The sequence below is a fragment of the Zootoca vivipara genome, chromosome 1 (genome assembly GCF_963506605.1).
Source record: "Zootoca vivipara chromosome 1, rZooViv1.1, whole genome shotgun sequence".
NCBI classification, from domain to species: Eukaryota; Metazoa; Chordata; class Lepidosauria; order Squamata; family Lacertidae; genus Zootoca; species Zootoca vivipara.
The window spans coordinates 47,931,675-47,951,039 of record NC_083276.1 but is presented as its reverse complement, the minus strand read 5'-3'; the positions used below and the strand labels follow the sequence as shown (position 1 = coordinate 47,951,039).

Genomic DNA, 19,365 nt, shown 5'->3' with positions numbered 1-19,365 from the left:
GAATTTTAGTAGCATTTGGGAAATGTTTATTTTCTTCCAGAATGCAGAATTCCTACGCACGTGTGCTTGTGCAAATACACAGATGAAGCGGCTAGAAAATAACATTTTCCATTTACTTTCTATTTCTTTATTCAATCTCGTACTCCTCTCATAACAAACTGCCACACCACACACCAATCTACATCAAGAAAAGCTTACTTGATGCTTTAGGATTTCATCATTGCATGTTAAGTATCTGTTAAATATTCTTTGGTGTTGGGGTTGATGCCTAAAGTAGGGGATAGTATATATGTACAGTGTAAAGTGAGCTTATGAAAGGGTTTTGTTGAAAGGATATGTAGATATCCCAGCTAGGAGTTTTTCATTAATTCAGACAAATTGCAAGTAATGTTATTTCAAAGGAGTGTTTTAAGAAGTTTTGTATTACAGGGCACCTCTACTTTTCTAAAAGCCTATGCAGAACTCCTTGCAGTTTGTCATCCTTTTTTCTGTGCTTTCTGTTTAATTCATTCGGTCATCATGCAATGTAATCTTTGGCATGTTTACTTGGAACCATGTCTCAGGTTGATGGCAAGTATTGCAGCTTTAATAACTTAATTAAGAAATGACCCCTTGCAAGTTTCACTCGAGGGGATAGCTCATTAATAAACAATATTTATATTTTATAGTAGTTGGTTATTGTATAGTTCAGGTCTATCCAAACATTTTTATTGTTTATCTAATGTCAGTATCTGAGATCCAAATATCTATCTTAGGCATGCCCAAGAATTTAGACATGCCTTGTGGAACTTTTTTTTTCTTTGAGCAACTGCTTTCAACTGCTTGTGCACATTTCATGTGAAAATAGAAGAGGGAGCAGTTGTTTAAGGCATAAGTTCACACACTCCAACATTCCTCAGATGAAAATAGGAATGTTTCTCACACACCCGAACTGATCCTCCTCGACTCCCCATTTTTTGTTCCAGCCCCGCATAGAGCATTTCTTAACAGAAGAAGGCTGAGTGCCGCCACCACCACCCAATGGGACACACATGCTCCACTGTCCTGAGAAAACCCCTTAATCCCGTTTTTGTTTTTGTTTTCTTATTTTATTCTTTGGTAGATTTAAAAAGAGAAAAACACACATCAATAAATACATTTTAGAATTGTCTTATTCTTTCTGGGGTTTTGTATCCAGGACTGGTCCAAGGTCAAGCTCCACAACAAAGGGTAAGGCAAGAGGAGAAGTTAGGGTTTCTATCTGGTGTTTAAGGCACCACCTTTCCCTTGGACTTGGGACCCATTCAGTCTCAGTGATGGAGGCTGAACTCACCCTGAGTATAGACGGCCCCTCCTCTGCTTTATCACAGGATCCCAGCCAGCGTGGTATAGTGGTTAAGAGCGGCAGACTCATAATCTGGTGAACCGGGTTCGCGTCTCCGCTCCTCCACATGCAGCTGCTGGGTGACTTTGAGCTAGTCACATTTTTCTGAAGTCTCTCAGCCTCACTCACCTCACAGAGTGTTTATTGTGGGGGAGGAAGGGAAAGGAGATTGTTAGCCGCTTTGAGACTCCTTAAGGGGAGTGAAAGGTGGGATATCAAGTCCAAACTCTTCTTCTTCTCACCTCCAGATAGAGGTACAAGCCTGGGCCCTTCTGGGCCTATCCTGATGAGGACTTTCCTGTCTGGGACATTATTTTATTATTGTTGTTCTATTATTTATTACATTTGTATACCACCCTTTACCCGAAAATCACATGGCGGTTCACAACATATAAATACAAAATGAGAATGCAAAATACATAATAAAAGCAAACACATTTAAAAGCCTGTTGAATATTAATCAGCCAAAAGCCTGGTTATAGCGAAATTGTTTTGCGTGGCACCTAGAAATACATAATGAAGGTGCCAGGTGAGCCTCCCTAGCGAGAGCATTCCACATATGGGAAGGCACCACAGAAAAGGCCCATTCTTGTATTGCCACCTTCTAGACCTCTCATGGAGGAGGCACACAAAGAAGGGCCTCAGATGAAGATCACAGGATCCAGGCTGGTTCATATGGTGAGAGGTGGTCCTTGAGATATTGCAGACCTTGACATGACACCCTCCTCTGATGAGGACTTCCCTGGCTGAGACGTAACACAAATCCAGGGATGCAATTGTTCTTCCCTTACAGGACACCACTAGGGGTGGGAAAGAAATTTGATTTTGTTTCAGTTTCAACAAGAAACTACCTAATTCACACTTTCCAATATAATACACAAACTGAAACACAGCTCTCCTTTGAAACTCGCATATGCTAAGAAAAGATGTGTATAAAAATGTGTTGTGATACCTACACTTTAAAACTGCCTATTGATATCAGGCAGGTGCCTTCACTGATACTCCTTTCGGCCCCTGCTAAAAACATTTTTCTGTAGACAAGCCTACCCACATATTGAGAAAGTTAATGCGAGTTTTTAGTTTATTGTTATTTTAACTTTTTGGAAGCCTTAAATTATTGTTAGTGTATTATCTTTTTTGTAAACCACTGAGATTTTTTAAATCAAGCACTGTATAAATTTTATGAGATAAAATAAAAATTATCTATTGGTGAGAATAGCACACAAAAATACATTATACTTTGCTTGCAAAAATCTGTACATTAGTCAAAACTACAAACAAAAGTGTCTTAGGACATAAATCAACACTAAAATTCTGATAAATTTTTCATGAGGATTTTATGAAAAAAATCGCAAACTGTTGTGGAAGTGTGAATTGAACTGCAAACTGAGAAACTGAGCAGTTAATCCATTCCTAGACACCACACTTTAGACATAGTTATTGCACAGTATGCAAGTTAAGAAAGAAAAATATCCCCCCAAGTACATACAATTAAAATGGACAACTTTACTTTTTTGTTTTCATTTCCATCCTAACTTAGATATTTACATACTTTTTGGGAAAGATGTATATAAAATATTGGTCAGGACTTTGTTGGTGATCTGGTAAAATATCCAGTCTTAGATCAGGGAATTGGACTAGGGTGATTCATTTATTCTTTCCAATGCTGTGAAAAGCCTATGTCTCTATGCTTTCTAAATTCAAATGTTGCTTGGTATTTTCAGAAGAACATAAAAACACTATAATTGTATATTTATTTTAGCTTCCTGGGCAATGGGAAATTATACTATACTGTATTGCTAATCATGTCTACTTATTATGGAAGCATTCTTCTCTTAGCTCCCATCATGTGCACTTTTAAATCAAACTTCTTAATACCTGAGCTCTTTCTCCAAACTCAGCAACAATAACCACCAAACTAATAATAAACAAGCACTCTTAACTTTATCTGTGTAATCTCGCAATGCTGTACTTGATGTAATATTCAATTTATCCTCCATTTTGCAACCCAAGTTATTAGACACCCTCTCCACTTACATCATATAACTACCCTTACCTTTGCTCATTTCATGTAGCAGGATTTTTGTAGATCTAGTCACCCTCAGCCCATAAATCAGTTTCGTGCTGTATTGTAGACTTATATTTGTATGATCTTGTTTCTTTTCCCTATTCCCACCCTTCTTCTGATTAATGAGGTATTAATTTTATGCCTGCTTTTATTCAAGATGAGTCAACCACTGACTACTGCCAGATAATGCCTGTTAACTGTTAATATAATTTGGGGGGAGAAACAACTCATGCAATCCCTCGGACACTGTTTCAATCTAAAATTAACTGTTAAATAGATCTACAGTATATTAGATACCTATTATTTCTTACTGGATTTGGGAGCATCAATCTTAATATGCAGTTATTGTTGGTGATTTTTCTCGTCTTTTTCCCAAAATGATAAGAGGGCTTACTTCTTTAAAATAAATATTACATAAAGTTTTTGAGCATGGATCCATTTTTCACATCACCAATATCTATTAAAACTTCTTCTTCCCTGATAGATAGTTCAGACTTAACTATATCTAGATGAAATCAGGGGACACACACTTTTTATATGGGACCAAAACAAGAATTCATGATATATGGCTGCACATGGAAGCAAGGAGAAATATGGTTTACTATTTTCTTTCCCTAGCTGCTTGAGAAATAAAATAGGCCTCACTTCCATGAACATGATTGATATAGGAGGAAAGTAGGACATATATATCTGTCAGTCTCCTAGAGTTGTGACAAAAGGAGAAAATGTATGTCTGCCTCTCCAAGAAGACAGAGTAATGCCCAGTACTATACACCTCCAATAAATTATCTTCTTCTTTTTAGGGAAGGGAGGCCACTATAGTCTAAAAAGGGAGATACCATATTTTTCCATGTATAACATGTATTTTTTGGGACTCAAAATTAAGAAAATGCAGTATGCACTATCCATGTATAAGACAACCCCTTATTTTAAACTTCAAAAATTTAGGAAAAAATATAGTCTTATACATGGAAAAATATGGTAATTGTGTAGCAAGCATTAATTCAATTTTAGTTTCTAAACCAGAGATGGGGAAATGGATCAAGCCAGAGGGCTGAATCCAGAAGGGGTGAATCTTCCCCAGGCCACTTTGACAGGTGACCTATCAAGCAGGTGTTTGTTACCCTTAATGGTTTTAGAAACTGCATTAATTTGTTTGACCGTTTTCACTTTCTGAAATCTTTTTTACATGGTGCTTACAATCACTCTTACTTTATTAGTAGGAAAGCACAGGCCTGTCCCTGAAAATGTGTAGAAATAGATTGTTCTAGCTGCTTCACCAACATATTAAGTTGCCAGAAGCGTATTGCATCAATATTCTGGAATCTACAATGTTCCGGCCCATTCTAATGCGATGTGTTTGGCCTATAAAGTACTTTTAAGATCAACCAATAAAAACTCAGAAGTTTGAACTTCTATGTTTGTTTTATTGGTATTTTGATGGATCCTGAGTTGATATTCCTGCTGAAAAACAATCAGTACTCCTGTCACAGCACTTCTTCCATCAACGTATTATGTGTGGGTGATTACTTTGGAGCAATGCGATTTAGCACTAAAATGAAATTAGCCTCAATCCTGTGTTACTAGCTTGGTAAGCATACAAATATAATGAAGGAAAGGTGTAGTCCTGCTTCAAGCAAATAGTATTTAAGGGGGCAATTAACGACTTTTAAAAATCAGATCAATAATGTTTTTAAGTACAACTTATCCCATATCTGTGCCATTATACCTCAGTGATGTGTTGAGGGTTTTATTTTTTTAAAGATAAAAACCATTCTGAGATCTTTTCAATGTATTTTTAAGGCAGAATAGCTACACCAAGTAATATAGCTAATGTTAAAAATACATGCAGGTCAATACCTATCTGCATGCCTGCAGGTTGTCAGTAGGAGGACAGATTCTTCTGAATAATAGGTTTTATTCAGCTAATCAACTATGAACGGCTAAAAAGGGGGGGGGACATTATGAGGGTCATATAATTCTGTAAGATTTTGTAAGATTTCATGGATGTCTCTAATGATGCTCTTCCACAAGAGTCCTTCCATTTGCAGATGAGTCTTTGATTTAGCGGAGGCATACAGTAATAGAAGAGGAGATACCATATTGGCCCAAATATAAGACGCATCCACAAATAAGCCGCACTTTTAAAATTCAAGGCTTAATTGCGGGTGTGGCCTGCCTCCTGGCTCTACCGCCTCCTGTTATTACCAGCGCCAGGGGAGGCTTGGGAGCGGCGTGCGGGCTGTTGCCCTGCACTCCCAGGCTGCTTCTTGGGAGGGGAGCCACCGCTTTGCCAGTGGCATTTCCTCTTCCCTCTTCTCTCAGCTGGCATCATAGCTGCCAAGTTTTCCCTTTTCTCGCGAGGAAGCCTATTCAGCATAAGGGAAAATCCCTTAAAAAAGGGATAACTTGGCAGCTATGGCTGGCATAGGGGAAGCTTGGGAGCAGCAGGCAGGCTGTGCACCATTGCCCCACACTCTTGGGCTGCTTCCGGGGGGGAGGCACTCTGCTTTGCTGGCGGCCTCCCCCCCTTCTCCCTTCCTTACGGCAGCAGCTCGGGGGAGGCTTGGGAGACACGGTCAGGACGCGGGCCATTGTCCTGCACCCCCAGCGGCCCTCGTGGGCAGCTGTTTCAGCAGCGATACCATAAGGTTGCAAGGAAAAAGAGCAAGCCGCAAAAGTTGCCTCCCCTCCTTTTCCATTACTGTGGATCAACTGGGTCAAAAGCCTTTCTGTGAATGCAAGGGCACAACTGGATTCTAAACACTACTTCAGTGATTAAGAGATCCTGACAATGGTACTTACACAAAAGACATTTATGAAAGAGATGGGACTGAAGTGAATAGAATAGAATAGAATAGAATACTTTATTGTCATTGTCCCCTTGCGGGAACAACGAAATTTCTCGGTTGCTTTATCAAGTGAATGTTAATTTTAAGAGATGAAAGGTTTCGAAAGAAAAATCATATGGGGGACTAATTACAGTATATTCCTGCGTATAAGACTACTTTTTAACCCAGGAAAATCTTCTCAAAAGTCAGGGGTCGTCTTATACGCCGGGTCGTATTTCTTATACAGTGAGTATATCCCAAACTCTATATTTTAACTGGAAAAGTTGGGGGTCGTCTTATACGCCCAGTCGTCTTATACGCCGGAATATACGGTATATCTTTTAATATTTAATTGACATAGTACACTCACTCAGTTATTATCCATCTCTGAAGATACATAAAAATGTCATATACTGCAGTTCACAAAACTAATCTTTCTTATTACAAGTAACTTGCTCCATGTTTGATATATTATTATATGCCTCAGGTATTTTCATATGTCTCCAAACTTACAAATTACTTTGGACATGACAAAAACAACGTCAAGTGATTTTTGGAAAGTGAACATTCATAGGCAAGAGATGTTTGTAGAAATTCCTTCAAAATTTTACAAAACAACAACTTGCCAGCTGAATAAGGAACACCTTCTACTGGTGGCACTGTGTCAGTTTCATCCAAAGCCTCATAGATTGTATTTCTCAGAGACGTAATCCCAAATATCAACATTTGGTGAAGCTTGAATGTTGCTAAAATAATAGATACCAGTTTTATTCAAGTGAAGCATTTAAACAAAAGAAAACAGTCATTAAGATCTTATATTTCAGGGATAAATTTTAGGATTAGTTCTGTGCTCAATGAAAACTTCAGCAGAAGAACTTTGTACCTATATGAAAATATACCTCTTTTGCCACCAACTTTAATATTGTATGAAGGGCAATAAGAGTTCTGCATTTATGCAAAGCCACAACCTGTGGTATATTATATGAATAATATTTTGTGTGCAGACTTAAATAAATATGCATAAATTTAAAATAAAATTCTCACTTCATACTTGCTGCTGTGCTTTGCTTCTCTTGCTTCCTTCATTATAGCTTAGATAATCCATTACCCTTTCCTATATCTTAGTCAACACTGTGTGTATATGTCTACTAATTTGCTTTTCTACTGGTGGTTCCACATACTGCATGTCTCTATGAAGATGAATTATAAGCTTTCCCATAAATTGTATAGATTATGGGTTAGCTTTCCACTATTCCTCTTGAACAAAATCACTATTCTCTGTCAGTGGCAAAAAAAATTGTTGTCAGTGTCCTCTGTACTGTATTAAATGTGAGTTGAAATGTTCTTCATAAGAGTTAGCTTATCATGTTGGCTTCAAAACTCTTCATCATTGTATAGCAATTCATTTTACCTTGACTCTTGGCTTTTAATTGTACCTGCCCTGTGCTAATCTTGTTATGATCTATAAAAGGTAAGTAATTTCTTGAATCTTTCTAAAGATTATAGTCACATGTTCAAGGTTTCTCTCTGCTTTCTTCTTCAACTGTGGTTTTGGTTTGATGCGGTTGGTTATGTTTTTATTTAATTTTTCATGTTTAGCATGGATTTTTCATATAATTTCTTTTGTAGCATTAATCCCAGAGGCACTTTAATGTTACAATAAAAAATGAGATGGATTTTAAAAAACATTTTTGCTGTCAAATGTTTCATGATTTTGATCTATCATAGTTGGTAGCTATGTTAGCAAGTATGTTTTAACCATTCTCTGTCTGCTTTAAGTGTTTTATTTCACTTGTGGATTAATGCTCATTTTTGTGGAAGAAGTGCTCCTCAGTGTTTAAAACACAAATATAACAAGAGTGCACTAATTTAACTTCAAAACAGTGAAAGCAGGCTAACCATATCCAGGCTAAACATACTCAACTCCCTCAACCATTCCTCATATGGCTTGGTTTTCAGACCCTTGATAATCTTGGTTGCCGTCCTCTGCACACGTTCTAGCTTAACAATATCCTTCTTGAATTGTGATGCCTAGAATTGGATACAGTACTCCAGGTGGGGTCTGACCAAGGCAGAATAGAGTGGCACCATTACTTCCCTTGATAGGGGCACTATACTTCTGTTGATGCAGCCTAGAACAGCATTAGCTTTTTTTGCTCTAGCATCACACTGCAGACTCATGTTAAGCTGATGGTCTACTAAGACGCCCTAGATCCTTTTCACATGTACTACTGGCAACCCCCGTCATGTATTCGTGCAGCTGGTTATTCCTGTCTAAGTGCAGAACCTTACATTTCCCCCACTGAAATTCATGTTGTTAGTTTGGGCCCAGTTCTCCAATCTGTTGAGGTCATCTTGAATCCCAATTCAGTCTTCTGTGGAATTGGATACCCTTCCCAGTTTGGTGTCATCTGCCACTTTGATGAGCATGCCCTCAATACCTTCATCCAAGTCATTTATAAAGATGTTGGACATCAATGGGTCCAGGGCAAAACCTTGCAGCACTGTACTTGTCACTTTTTTCCAAGACAATGAAAATTCTTTGGGTTCAGTCACTCAACTAGCTACAAATCCACCTAACAGTTAACCTCAGCCAGCCCACATTTTACCAGATTATCCAGAAGAATCTCATATCAAAAGCCTTACTGAAATCAAGATGCACTACCTCCACAACATTTCCCTGATCCACCAAGCTTGTAAGAAAAGAAGAAGAAAAATGAGATTCAGTTGGCATGACTTGTTTTTGAGAAACCCATGCTGGGTCTTAGTAATCACAGCATCATTTTCTAAGTGCTCAGACTGGCTGTTTAATTACGTGTTCCAGGACCTCTGTAGTCAACAGTGCTTAATCCCAGGTAAATGCGTAGAACTGCAGCCTAGATATCCTGCAGTGTCACAAAATAGAGAATTTCAGTGTACATATGTCTGCACACTGATGTTTACACAAGCATGGGAAGAAACAGTATCAGTTAAATCTGTCCACATAATCACTTCCTTTCAAACATTACCAGAATGATATGGGAAGCAGCCATACCAGTTCACAGTTTGCATAACACTTGAACCAAGTCTTACAGTAGCTTTGGATGGTTTGGATAAGCAAGTGGGGCATGAAATTCATTTTTTTTTTCTGTTCTTGTGCTTCCCTGAAGCTTCTAAAATAGAACTTTTGCTGCTTACCTTGCAGTAAGATATACAACCTTTCCCTCCTTCAGGAGGATAAAGGTAGAGATTCAGAAGTTCTATTTCATACTATGCACAGAAGTACAGAAGAACAGTACAAGGCACATGTTCTTCCTGTTCCCCTAAGTCCTATAGCCGTTCTTTAATTAAGACACGCATGTATTGGAACAATGTGGTCTCTTTTGACATTTAAAACCATTTTGAATGAGCCTATTTGAAATCCCGAGGCCTCCAAAACAGCCCACAGATTTGTCATTTAAGTAATTTGTATTTGCAAAAGAAAATTCCTCTCAGACACTGCTTTTAAAACCAGCTATCCATTTTTGCCACCTCCTTTTCAACATGGCTAGAGTGTTAGTCTGAGAGCCTTTTTAATATTAGATGAGTCAACCTACAAGTCTCAGCTGCTTTGCTCATTATAAATTTCTTGTTTTTGTCCATGCACTAGCTCCACTATAAATTGGAAGGGCTTAAAGATGAACTCAGGAGGAATAGAGGCTACGACTCGAGAGTAACTATTACTGCTCAAAGGAGCTATTTTCCATTCGCAAACTTAGCTTTGCGCTATGGTTTTGGGCTCCTTCTGTTTTTACACTTCATTGCAAATTCTCTTGACTTCCATTTTTACTACTTCAGTATTGTTTTTACCATCTGCCCTCTTATCTGTGCCCTATGGATCATTTTTATATTTCCATACATCATTTTCTAGATTGTCTTGTGTTTGTATTTTGTTCTTGTACCTTCTCTCCTTTTAGGTCTGTGTGTTTTAATTATGTTATTTTCATCTTGCCCATTTGTTTTTCCACTAGTTAGAAACAGCACCATTTTTTGCATACCACATATTTGGAACCTGAACCCAACACACACACACACACACACAGTGCACACATGTACCATTTTACCTCTTTGGTCCAGAATTGTTTTATGATAGATCCAATATAACAATTTCCTCTGTTATTAGAATTTATATTACTTTGATTCCAATAACCTGGGACGGGAGACCAACTGTGGGCCAAAATGTGGCATCATTATTTTATTTAAAATATAATTGTAATGTTTGGTGGAGACGGGTGGGTTTCTTTTGTTTTTGTTACTTTAAAACATAACATTTTTTTCAGGGAAGGACAACCATAAGCCACTATAAGTTGCAACATTATTGTCATAATGTATTCCATTGTAATAAATAGAGTTGTGATAAATGATGTAGACCTCCAACTCATTGTGTAGATATATGTGTTTGGGGCAAGCTGCTGTGGAACAGAAGAAAGAGGTTTATAATTAAATTAAATTTACAATATTAATTAATTCATATGTCCATTTACTCAAAAAGAATTGCAGGAACAATGTACAGTCCTCCTGCTTTTTCCTCTTAGTAATCTAAATATCAAATGTGCTTCATTTACAGGTAAATCTACAATACAATCTGGAACCTGAATTTTAAGATGTTCTTTTTCCTTTCTTCCTTCAGAAGTTCCAAATATTTTTGAAGACCCATTGAGTCTTTAGAAGAACATAAGAAAGTTCTACTCCCAGATTCAGAGATCCGTATGTGCATAAATGCCTGCACAGATCTCTTACATGTGTGAATTCTAGGGTGGTTACTTCTCTGTGTGCACCAACAAATTCACATATCTTTTGACACTCTCCATTGAAATGAGTCAAGTGGTATGTCTTATGTTTGTAAAAATTTTATTGTTTGGCCCTGGAAGGGAAATCCAGTAAGTATGTCATTGTTCACACAGTACTTAAATCTAACTCACATTTTTTCCCTCCTTGATGCATTATTGAACAGTTAACAAGAATAAAAATATTTGTCCTGTTATTCATAGATTTAAGGAAATTACATCTGTAATAGTTTATTTATAATTGTTGAGATTACTAGTATATCATAAACAATTTCATTAGAATTGCACAAAAGGAATGCTTTCAAATGGTAATCCAAATGTTTTTAGTGGTTCCTAAAATATATTCATGCACTGGTATCCATGCATTATCTGCTCACTCCCAAAGCATTGGTCTTCTGAGCATCTATTCCAAATATTTCTACAACACTTGTGTAGATTCAACAGTGTGTGGGCCAGTTTAGATATAACACCAAACCATGGTTTTAGAATTACAAGCATGAGCTGTGGGAAGCCTTGGGCTTGTATACTTCTCCATCACACTTGTCCTCTGACACACCAGAAGAGGAGATCTGCTTTCACATTTTTCTCCTCTATTTCCAAACTCAGTATTGTAATCTATTAATTCATCCTGATTTGTTTGAACCAGAGTTAAAATTAACCAGAGTTCTCAGTGTTATGGTAATGGTGTTCTGGTTATCTTAGAAGTGCAAAGGAGAGGGGAAGGGTGCACAAGCCTGAGTCTTGCAGCATTTGTACACATTTTGCTAAACTATGATTTAGCAATATATCCAGGACAGTCTAGTAAATGAAAGATCAAAACAAGGTCCTTGTTTCATATAGATTCTATATACTGTACAGTTCTGTAATACATTCTGCCTAGTTGTCCAAAAAATCCCTAATGGCAAGTCATATTATAGACTTAAGTAGGAGCAGTGTTTATGCTGGCATTTTTAATGTAAAACAATACTACCAAAGCAGATGAATAATACAGTCATACCTCAGAAGTTGAACGGAATCCATTCCGGAAATCCATTCGACTTCCAAAACGTTCAGAAACCAAAGTGCGGCTAATGATTGGCTGCAAGAAGCTCCTGCAGCCAATTGGAAGCTGCAGAAGCCCTGTCAGACATTTGGCTTCCAAAAATAGTTCGCAAACTGGAACGATCACTTACAGGTTTGCAGTTTTCAGGAGCCAAAATGTTTGATTTGCAAGATGTTCAGGATCCAAGGTACGGCTGTAGTATCTCTTCAAAGTAGTTTTAAACACCTCAGTATTATTCATATTGAAGAGATGCTACAGTCGTACCTTGGATCAGTACCTCAGTATTATTCATATTGGGACGCGGGTGGCACTGTGGGTTAAACCACAGAGCCTAGGGCTTGCCAATCAGAAGGTTGGTGGTTTGAATCCCCGTGATGGGGTGAGCTCCCGTTGCTCGGTCCCAGCTTCTGCCAACCTAGCAGTTCAAAAGCATGTCAAAATGCAAGTAGATAAATAGGAACCGCTACAGCGGGAAGGTAAACGGCGTTTCCATGTGCTGCTCTGGTTCGCCAGAAGCAGCTTTGTCATGCTGGCCACATGACCTGGAAGCTGTACGCCAGCTCCCTCGGCCAATAATGCGAGATGAGCGCGCAACCCCAGAGTCGGTCACGACTGGACCTAATGGTCAGGGGTCCCTTTACCTTTCTTATTGATATTCCTATGAAAAATAATTGATACACTTATGAAATTAAGTTGTAAAAAGTTACCAAAACCCAACAATTTATTCTCATATTATCTTATTTTTATATCCTAGGTAATTGATTAAAATAGGCTTCAAGTATCTTCAATAATATGTTAATATTTTTGTACTACCACATTTACTCAAATGTAATGCACGCCAAGTTACATCCTGAAAATCAAGGTGTGCATTAGATGTGATAGCACATTATATTTGATTGCAAGCTTGAAAAACACTGCTGACATAGCAAATTTTTGGTTTCCAGTTTTTGAAAACATGTGTGCATTAGATTCATGTAAATACTGTATTTGTGTGATTTAGAGTAAAATGCAAGAATTGGAACTAGTCACCTTTCTATCACAATTTATAATGAAGCTTGAATTTAAATCTGTCATTAAAGTTAAATATACATCTTGAAATATTTTTCTTACTTATTTAACCAAAATTTGTTCTATTATAGGTTGGTTTATTTTTAATGCCTATGTATGATTAAGATTGTCAACCAATAATTGTCTCAAGTATGTATCATGTAGCAGATATAAATGGTAAAGTGCAAAAAAGAGCGTAAAGCCTCTATCTCCAGGTCCCAGGAGCTTGCCCATTAAATTTCTATGGTGACTTGTGCCTGTTTGTTCTGCCTCACCAGTTGTGTGCTTGTCTCTACAGGTCCAATCCAGGTGCAGCAGTAAGGAGAATATCCTCAGAGCCAGTAAGTATTGCATCATTGAATGCTTATTAGTAAATGGCAATTCATAGTGTAAACTGCACATATTCTAAGATTATTTGCAGTCACAATGAGAGTAGATAATGTGATGCAGAACTGAGATACTCAAATTTATTTTAAAGCAACCTTTCAGGCCTTCTGTGGCAGCAGAATATGCATGGGTTATGCATGTGGTTAAATAACATTTCCAGTGCTCAGAGCTGGAGGGAAGGGAAGGGACGCCACAGAAATGTTTCATTGCTGGATTTACCATGGAAAATATAGTATAGCTGAACAAAAATAAACATTATACAAATACAGAAAAAATAAACATTATTTTCCTTCTTACTGTGGGTTTTATTTCCTTTTAAAAATATTTCTTTATTTTACGGTTTATTATCTTTCAAAAGTTATCTTTTGAATTAGATATATATGGGGGCACCAAAATCTTTTAAGTGCTTAGGGCATCTAAAGGTCTTAATCCGGCCCTGCCAGCAGTCATGAATGGACACATGCCCTGAACACTTTTAAAGTCTTCCTATGACTAGTATGACTAGGGACCCAGGTGGCGCTGTGGTTAAACCACTGAGCCTAGGGCTTGCTGATCAGAAGGTTGGCGGTTTGAATCCCCGTGACGGGGTGAGCTCCTGTTGCTTGGTCCCAGCTCCTGCCAACCTAGCAGTTCGAAAGCATGTCAAAATGCAAGTAGATAAATAGGAACCACTACAGCGGGAAGGTAAATGGTGTTTCCATGTGCTGCTCTGGTTTGCCAGAAGCGGCTTTGTCATGCTGGCCACATGACCTGGAAGCTATACGCCGGCTCCCTCAGCCAATAATGCGAGATGAGCGCGCAACCCCAGAGTCGGTCACGACTGGACCTAATGGTCAGGGGTCCCTTTACCTTACCTTTACCTTTATGACTAGTATAAGCAAAACCCCTTGCCCCATAAGACCCTTCCCTCTCCTCCCCACATGTGCTCGCTAAATCTGTTCTGCTGGTTTCTTCAATCCTCTAGAGCAGATTTACAGGGAGAGGAAACAGGGGACGTCCCATTGCACTAGTGGGCCTTGTTCAATGAGCAGAGAGTTAGTTTAATACCACCCAAAATGTCAAGGTCCTATTAACACCATTTGGACATAATGATAAATGATGGTTTATTGTTACTTGAACAAGCCTTAACTACTACCGTACCCATCCTCCTCTGGCCATGAGGAGATAAGAAGCTTTCACATCTGTTTTCAGTTATGCACAAGTTACTGTTATGCCTGAACCTGGACTATGGTTAATCTTAACTATGATTTATTGAAACATGTCAGGTTCATAAACCATAATTGGAAGTTGGCTTGTTTCACAAACAGTTTTTAAGACCAGCCACTATTTATTCAGACATAATGCTAAACTGTGTGGTTAATTTCCAATCTTCTAATAGCCTAGCTGAAGAGTGGGGAAGGGAGTTGACAGACCCAATACTTCATTTAATAATAAACCATAATTTATGATTACATCGAGATCCAGCTATTATCTTTCACCATTCTAGAATTTAAGAATGTGAGGAAAGACTATGGGCAGAGCAGTCTTAAGGCTGCAGCCCTTCTTTCCATTTCTCTGCCTGCCTTAGAACTGTGCTCATACAGTGATGGAAATATGCTTCTTGCTTGACCATACTGTAACATGGGCAAATGTGTAGCTAGAAATATTACTATGAAGGGATCTTTGCAGATAAATGCAAAACAGTGTGTGCATGCTCACTCATGTGCGTACATGTGTGTACATCTAAAAATGTTTTGGGAGGGTATTTTGAAAAATATTTTATTGCAGTTTTTCAGTTAATCCCAAGAAAGGAGAAAGAAGGGGGGAACCCTTTATAAACAACAATTAGGCATTGCTTTCCATCCATTGATTGAGCAGAGTACTGGTAATTCCTTTAGAGAAGTGGGCAAAGGGTTGTATTCAATGTAGTACTAAGTAGCCGTATGTGCACACAGAATGACTTCCACTTCGACAACAGCACTTTCCACCCTCTCCTTCCTCCCACCCCTAAACCTGTTTTAGGGTTTCTCCATTACTCTTCAGCATATATATTGCTTTGAAGAATATAATGAGTTACTTTAGGAAGTTAACTTAAATCTGTTAGTATATGCAGCATGGAATCCCTCGAGGCTGAAAAAACTCATCCTTGTAACCGATGTTCCCCTTGACAACTATATAGTATAAAAAATTATACAGTTTTAAAATAAAATCTGAAGCTGTCTCTTCCTATTGATCTTCCTGATTTTTCCTTTCAGAATTTTCAGTCTCTTGAGGTTGGTTAATAATGAATCACTCCTTGAAAGATGGCAAATTTCAGGAATCAGATATTATTTGGAGAGTTAATTTCCATGAGTGTTTTCAACTATGCACAGAAGGAAAACCAAATAAATGCAGGCTTTGGTCTGCTCATAACATTTAAAAAATAATGAGTGACTTAAAATATATTCCATGGTGGAATACAAGGTTCATATTTGTAACAAACATACAAATATTCATGAATGTTGCCAATTAAACTCCTATTTAGTGGGAATGTGCAAATCACAAGATTGTTTGGTCAAGCAGAAGCAAAGTTGGTGGCATGTATTTTATGAGTCAGTTTATCATGACTTTTTAAAACCATGGATCCATAGAATGACAAAATGCATCCTTCCACCCTTGAGAGATCACTAGATGAGTGGCAACCAACAGATAAAAATTAATTGTTGAGAATGAAGGTCAGCATTGGAACTATCAAAATTTGCTAAGAGGCATAGCTTAGTGCAGGGGTCAGCAACCTTTTTCAGCTGTGGGCCGGTCCACTGTCCCTCAGACCAGGTGGTGGGCCGGACTATATTTTTTTTGGGGGGGGGGATGAACGAATTCCTATGCTCCACAAATAACCCAGAGATGCATTTTAAATAAAAGCACACATTCTACTCATGTAAAAACACCAGGCAGGCCCCACAAATCACCCAGAGATGCATTTTAAATAAAAGGACTCATTCTACTCGTGTATAAACACGCTGATTCCCAGACCATCCGTGGGCCGGATTGAGAAGGCAATTGGGCCGCATCCAGCCCCGGGGCCTCAGGTTGCCTACCCCTGGCTTAGTGTCTAAGATGATTTGTTTGGCAACAATAATACCAATCTCCATTACAACTGGCTTCCAGAACTTGTGTACATAGTTGCATCCCCACCACGTATGCCAATATGTTCCTCATACCTTACAGCAGTGTTTCTCAACCAGTGTGCCTCCAGATGTTTTGGGACTACAACTCCCATGATCCCTAGCTAGCAAGACCAGTGGTCAGGAATGATGGGAGTTGTAGTCCCAAAACATCTGGAGGCACACTGGTTGAGAAACACTGCCTTACAGTCCCACCAGCATAGGAGGGAACCACATCTTACAATATGAGCTAGTTCAGTGTTTCCCAACCTTGTGCCTCCAGATGTTTTGTGACTACAATTCCCATCATTCCTGACCACTGGTCTTGCTAGCTAGGGATGATGGGAGTTGTAGTCCAAAAACAGCTGGAGGCACAAGGTTGGGAAACACTGAGCTAGTTGAACCAGGGTTAAAAACCAACAGTGGACCACCTTTAAAAAATTATCTCTAATGTTAGCAGACACAGACCTAAAGGGACGGGTGGACCAGATCTTAATCCACTGAGAATCATTCAGTTTGCCTATAGGGTCTATCTCCCATATTAATTTCAAAGTAGTAAGTGGAGAGAACTGGGATGGTATCAGTAGGGAAGAGACCCTGCCTTCCTTGGCACTTGCTGCAGCTAGAGGTTCATAAGCTTTCAGGGCTCTTCTTTTATTCTTCAAGTACATATTTTGTAACCGTGATAGTAGTTTTGAATTTCATGAGAAATAATTTTAATATCGTGATTGATCCTTTTGTTGCATTTAGTGAAAGTAATGTCCTCAAATCAGCACCAGTTTAGAAAATTATGAAGGGTGTTTGCCATTAATGAAGTATGCTAAACTTAACACATAAAGGCTATTTTGCCCTAGCGTTATTAACACAATCAATAAACCTGAACCTGAAGCAAGATATCAGCTTGAGTAGCAGAAAACCTTAGAAAATTAGAGCCTTTTCCCTCTAACCTTAATTAAGTCTCCAACAATTGACATGATTTGCCACAGAAATATTGCTTAAGTCAAAGGAAGAGCAGAATAAAAAGCCAATCATATCAAGTACTATCATAAAAATGGAATAATGATAAGATATTGTTAATTTGCATGTTTAGAAAAACATGACATAGTATTGATTCAAAATGACTCTCACAAATTAACAACAATTTTGCTTCCAACAGCTTCTGATTTTCTGGATAATAAAGTGACTTAGTGTAATTTGTCTTTGAGATGGAAATGCTTATTTAATGTCACCTGCATATTAGCACTTCAGAATGTGGCATTTCATTGTATGTGAGCATGGGAGAGTTCTTGGAGATATCTGTCTCAGTTCTGTAAAATATTAAGAGAACTTTTAGGAGATAAGCAATGTAGGTGTTCTAACTCATTTGCCTTATAAATCAATAAACACTCTGTGGTGGTCAATAACATGTCTAAAGGATTCTTCAATAGAATAGTCACTTTAACACTGTTTAACATTACCAGTGCTGCTGATTACATGCTGTATTCCCAGTTGTGTCTGGGTTGTTGTTTTTTATTGTGGTACTTTTTAAATGACCAGATCTAAACTGATGTGCACTTTTAAATCACGTTTTCATTTCACAACTGGGTATAGTCAAGAATTTATTCCTATTCAAATGTTACTCGTGCTTAGGACATAAGTATAGAGTGAGGAGCAGGGCCACACTTTTAGCCCTACCCTCACATTGCTTTCCCCACATTTGGAATCCAAAGTGCAGCTTCTGATTGACTGCAGTAAGCTCCAGCAGCCAATCAGAAGCCACAGAAGCCACGTCAGACATTCGGGTTCCAAAGAACGTTCACAAACCAGAACACTCACTTCTGGGTTTGTGGCGTTCAGGAGCCAAAACGTCCAAGTGCCAAGGCGTTTGGGATCCAAGGTGCGACTGTATTGTTGACAAGCAACTGCTAAGTGGTAGCGAAATGTTTATATCACAATGTTATCTTCCTGAGAAAATACCATGTTCCTTTCCCCTCCTAACATACACATTCATCTTCTGCAGGTCATAGTGCTGTAGACATTACAAAGGTGGCAAGAAGACACCGTATGTCTCCATTTCCATTAACATCTATGGACAAAGCCTTCATCACAGTGCTGGAGATGACCCCAGTGCTTGGAACAGAAATAATAAATTATCGAGGTATTTCATATAGCCTCAAACATCCAGAAAGTAAGGAAGGGGAGCATTGTTGATTTTTTTTTTACTTGCTTTTTGCGTAATGCATAGCTCTTTAGGGTTCGGCACATTTTATATACAAGAGACAAGTTCTCACATCACACTAATCCATTGGTAACATAACCCAAGGTTGATAAACCAATGAAACAAATCATGGCTTTTCGGTGTGATTTGTTCATGGTTAATAAATAATGTTTGAGCTACAGGACAGGTGGCGCTGTGGGTTAAACCACTGAGCCTAGGGCTTGCTGATCAGAAGGTCGGCGGTTTGAATCCCTGTGACGGGGTGAGCTCCTGTTGCTTGGTCCAAGCTCCTGCCAACCTAGCAGTTCGAAAGCACGTCAAAATGCAAGTAGATAAATAGGAACCGCTACAGCGGGAAGGTAAATGGCGTTTCCATGTGCTGCTCTGGTTCGCCAGAAGCAGCTTTGTCATGCTGGCCACATGACCTGGAAGCTGTACGCCAGCTCCCTCGGCCAATAATGCGAGATGAGCGCGCAACCCCAGAGTCGGTCACGACTGGA

General features: G+C 38.6%; 1 protein-coding gene across 20 annotated transcripts in view; it reads left to right on the top strand.

The window, feature by feature from the left end:
• GPHN (gephyrin) overlaps positions 1-19,365 on the top strand; it is a 273,273-nt gene that overhangs the window by 220,050 nt on the left and 33,858 nt on the right. For 11 of the 20 annotated variants that reach the window (XM_060274140.1, XM_060274146.1, XM_060274078.1 and 8 more), the window contains 2 exons: positions 13,455-13,497; positions 18,668-18,835. In XM_060274140.1, the coding sequence (XP_060130123.1) occupies positions 13,455-13,497; positions 18,668-18,835 (211 nt within the window). The remainder of the gene's footprint in view (positions 1-13,454; positions 13,498-18,667; positions 18,836-19,365) is intronic. The other 9 variants (XM_035114010.2, XM_035113931.2, XM_035114081.2 and 6 more) reach the window with 1 other exon arrangement.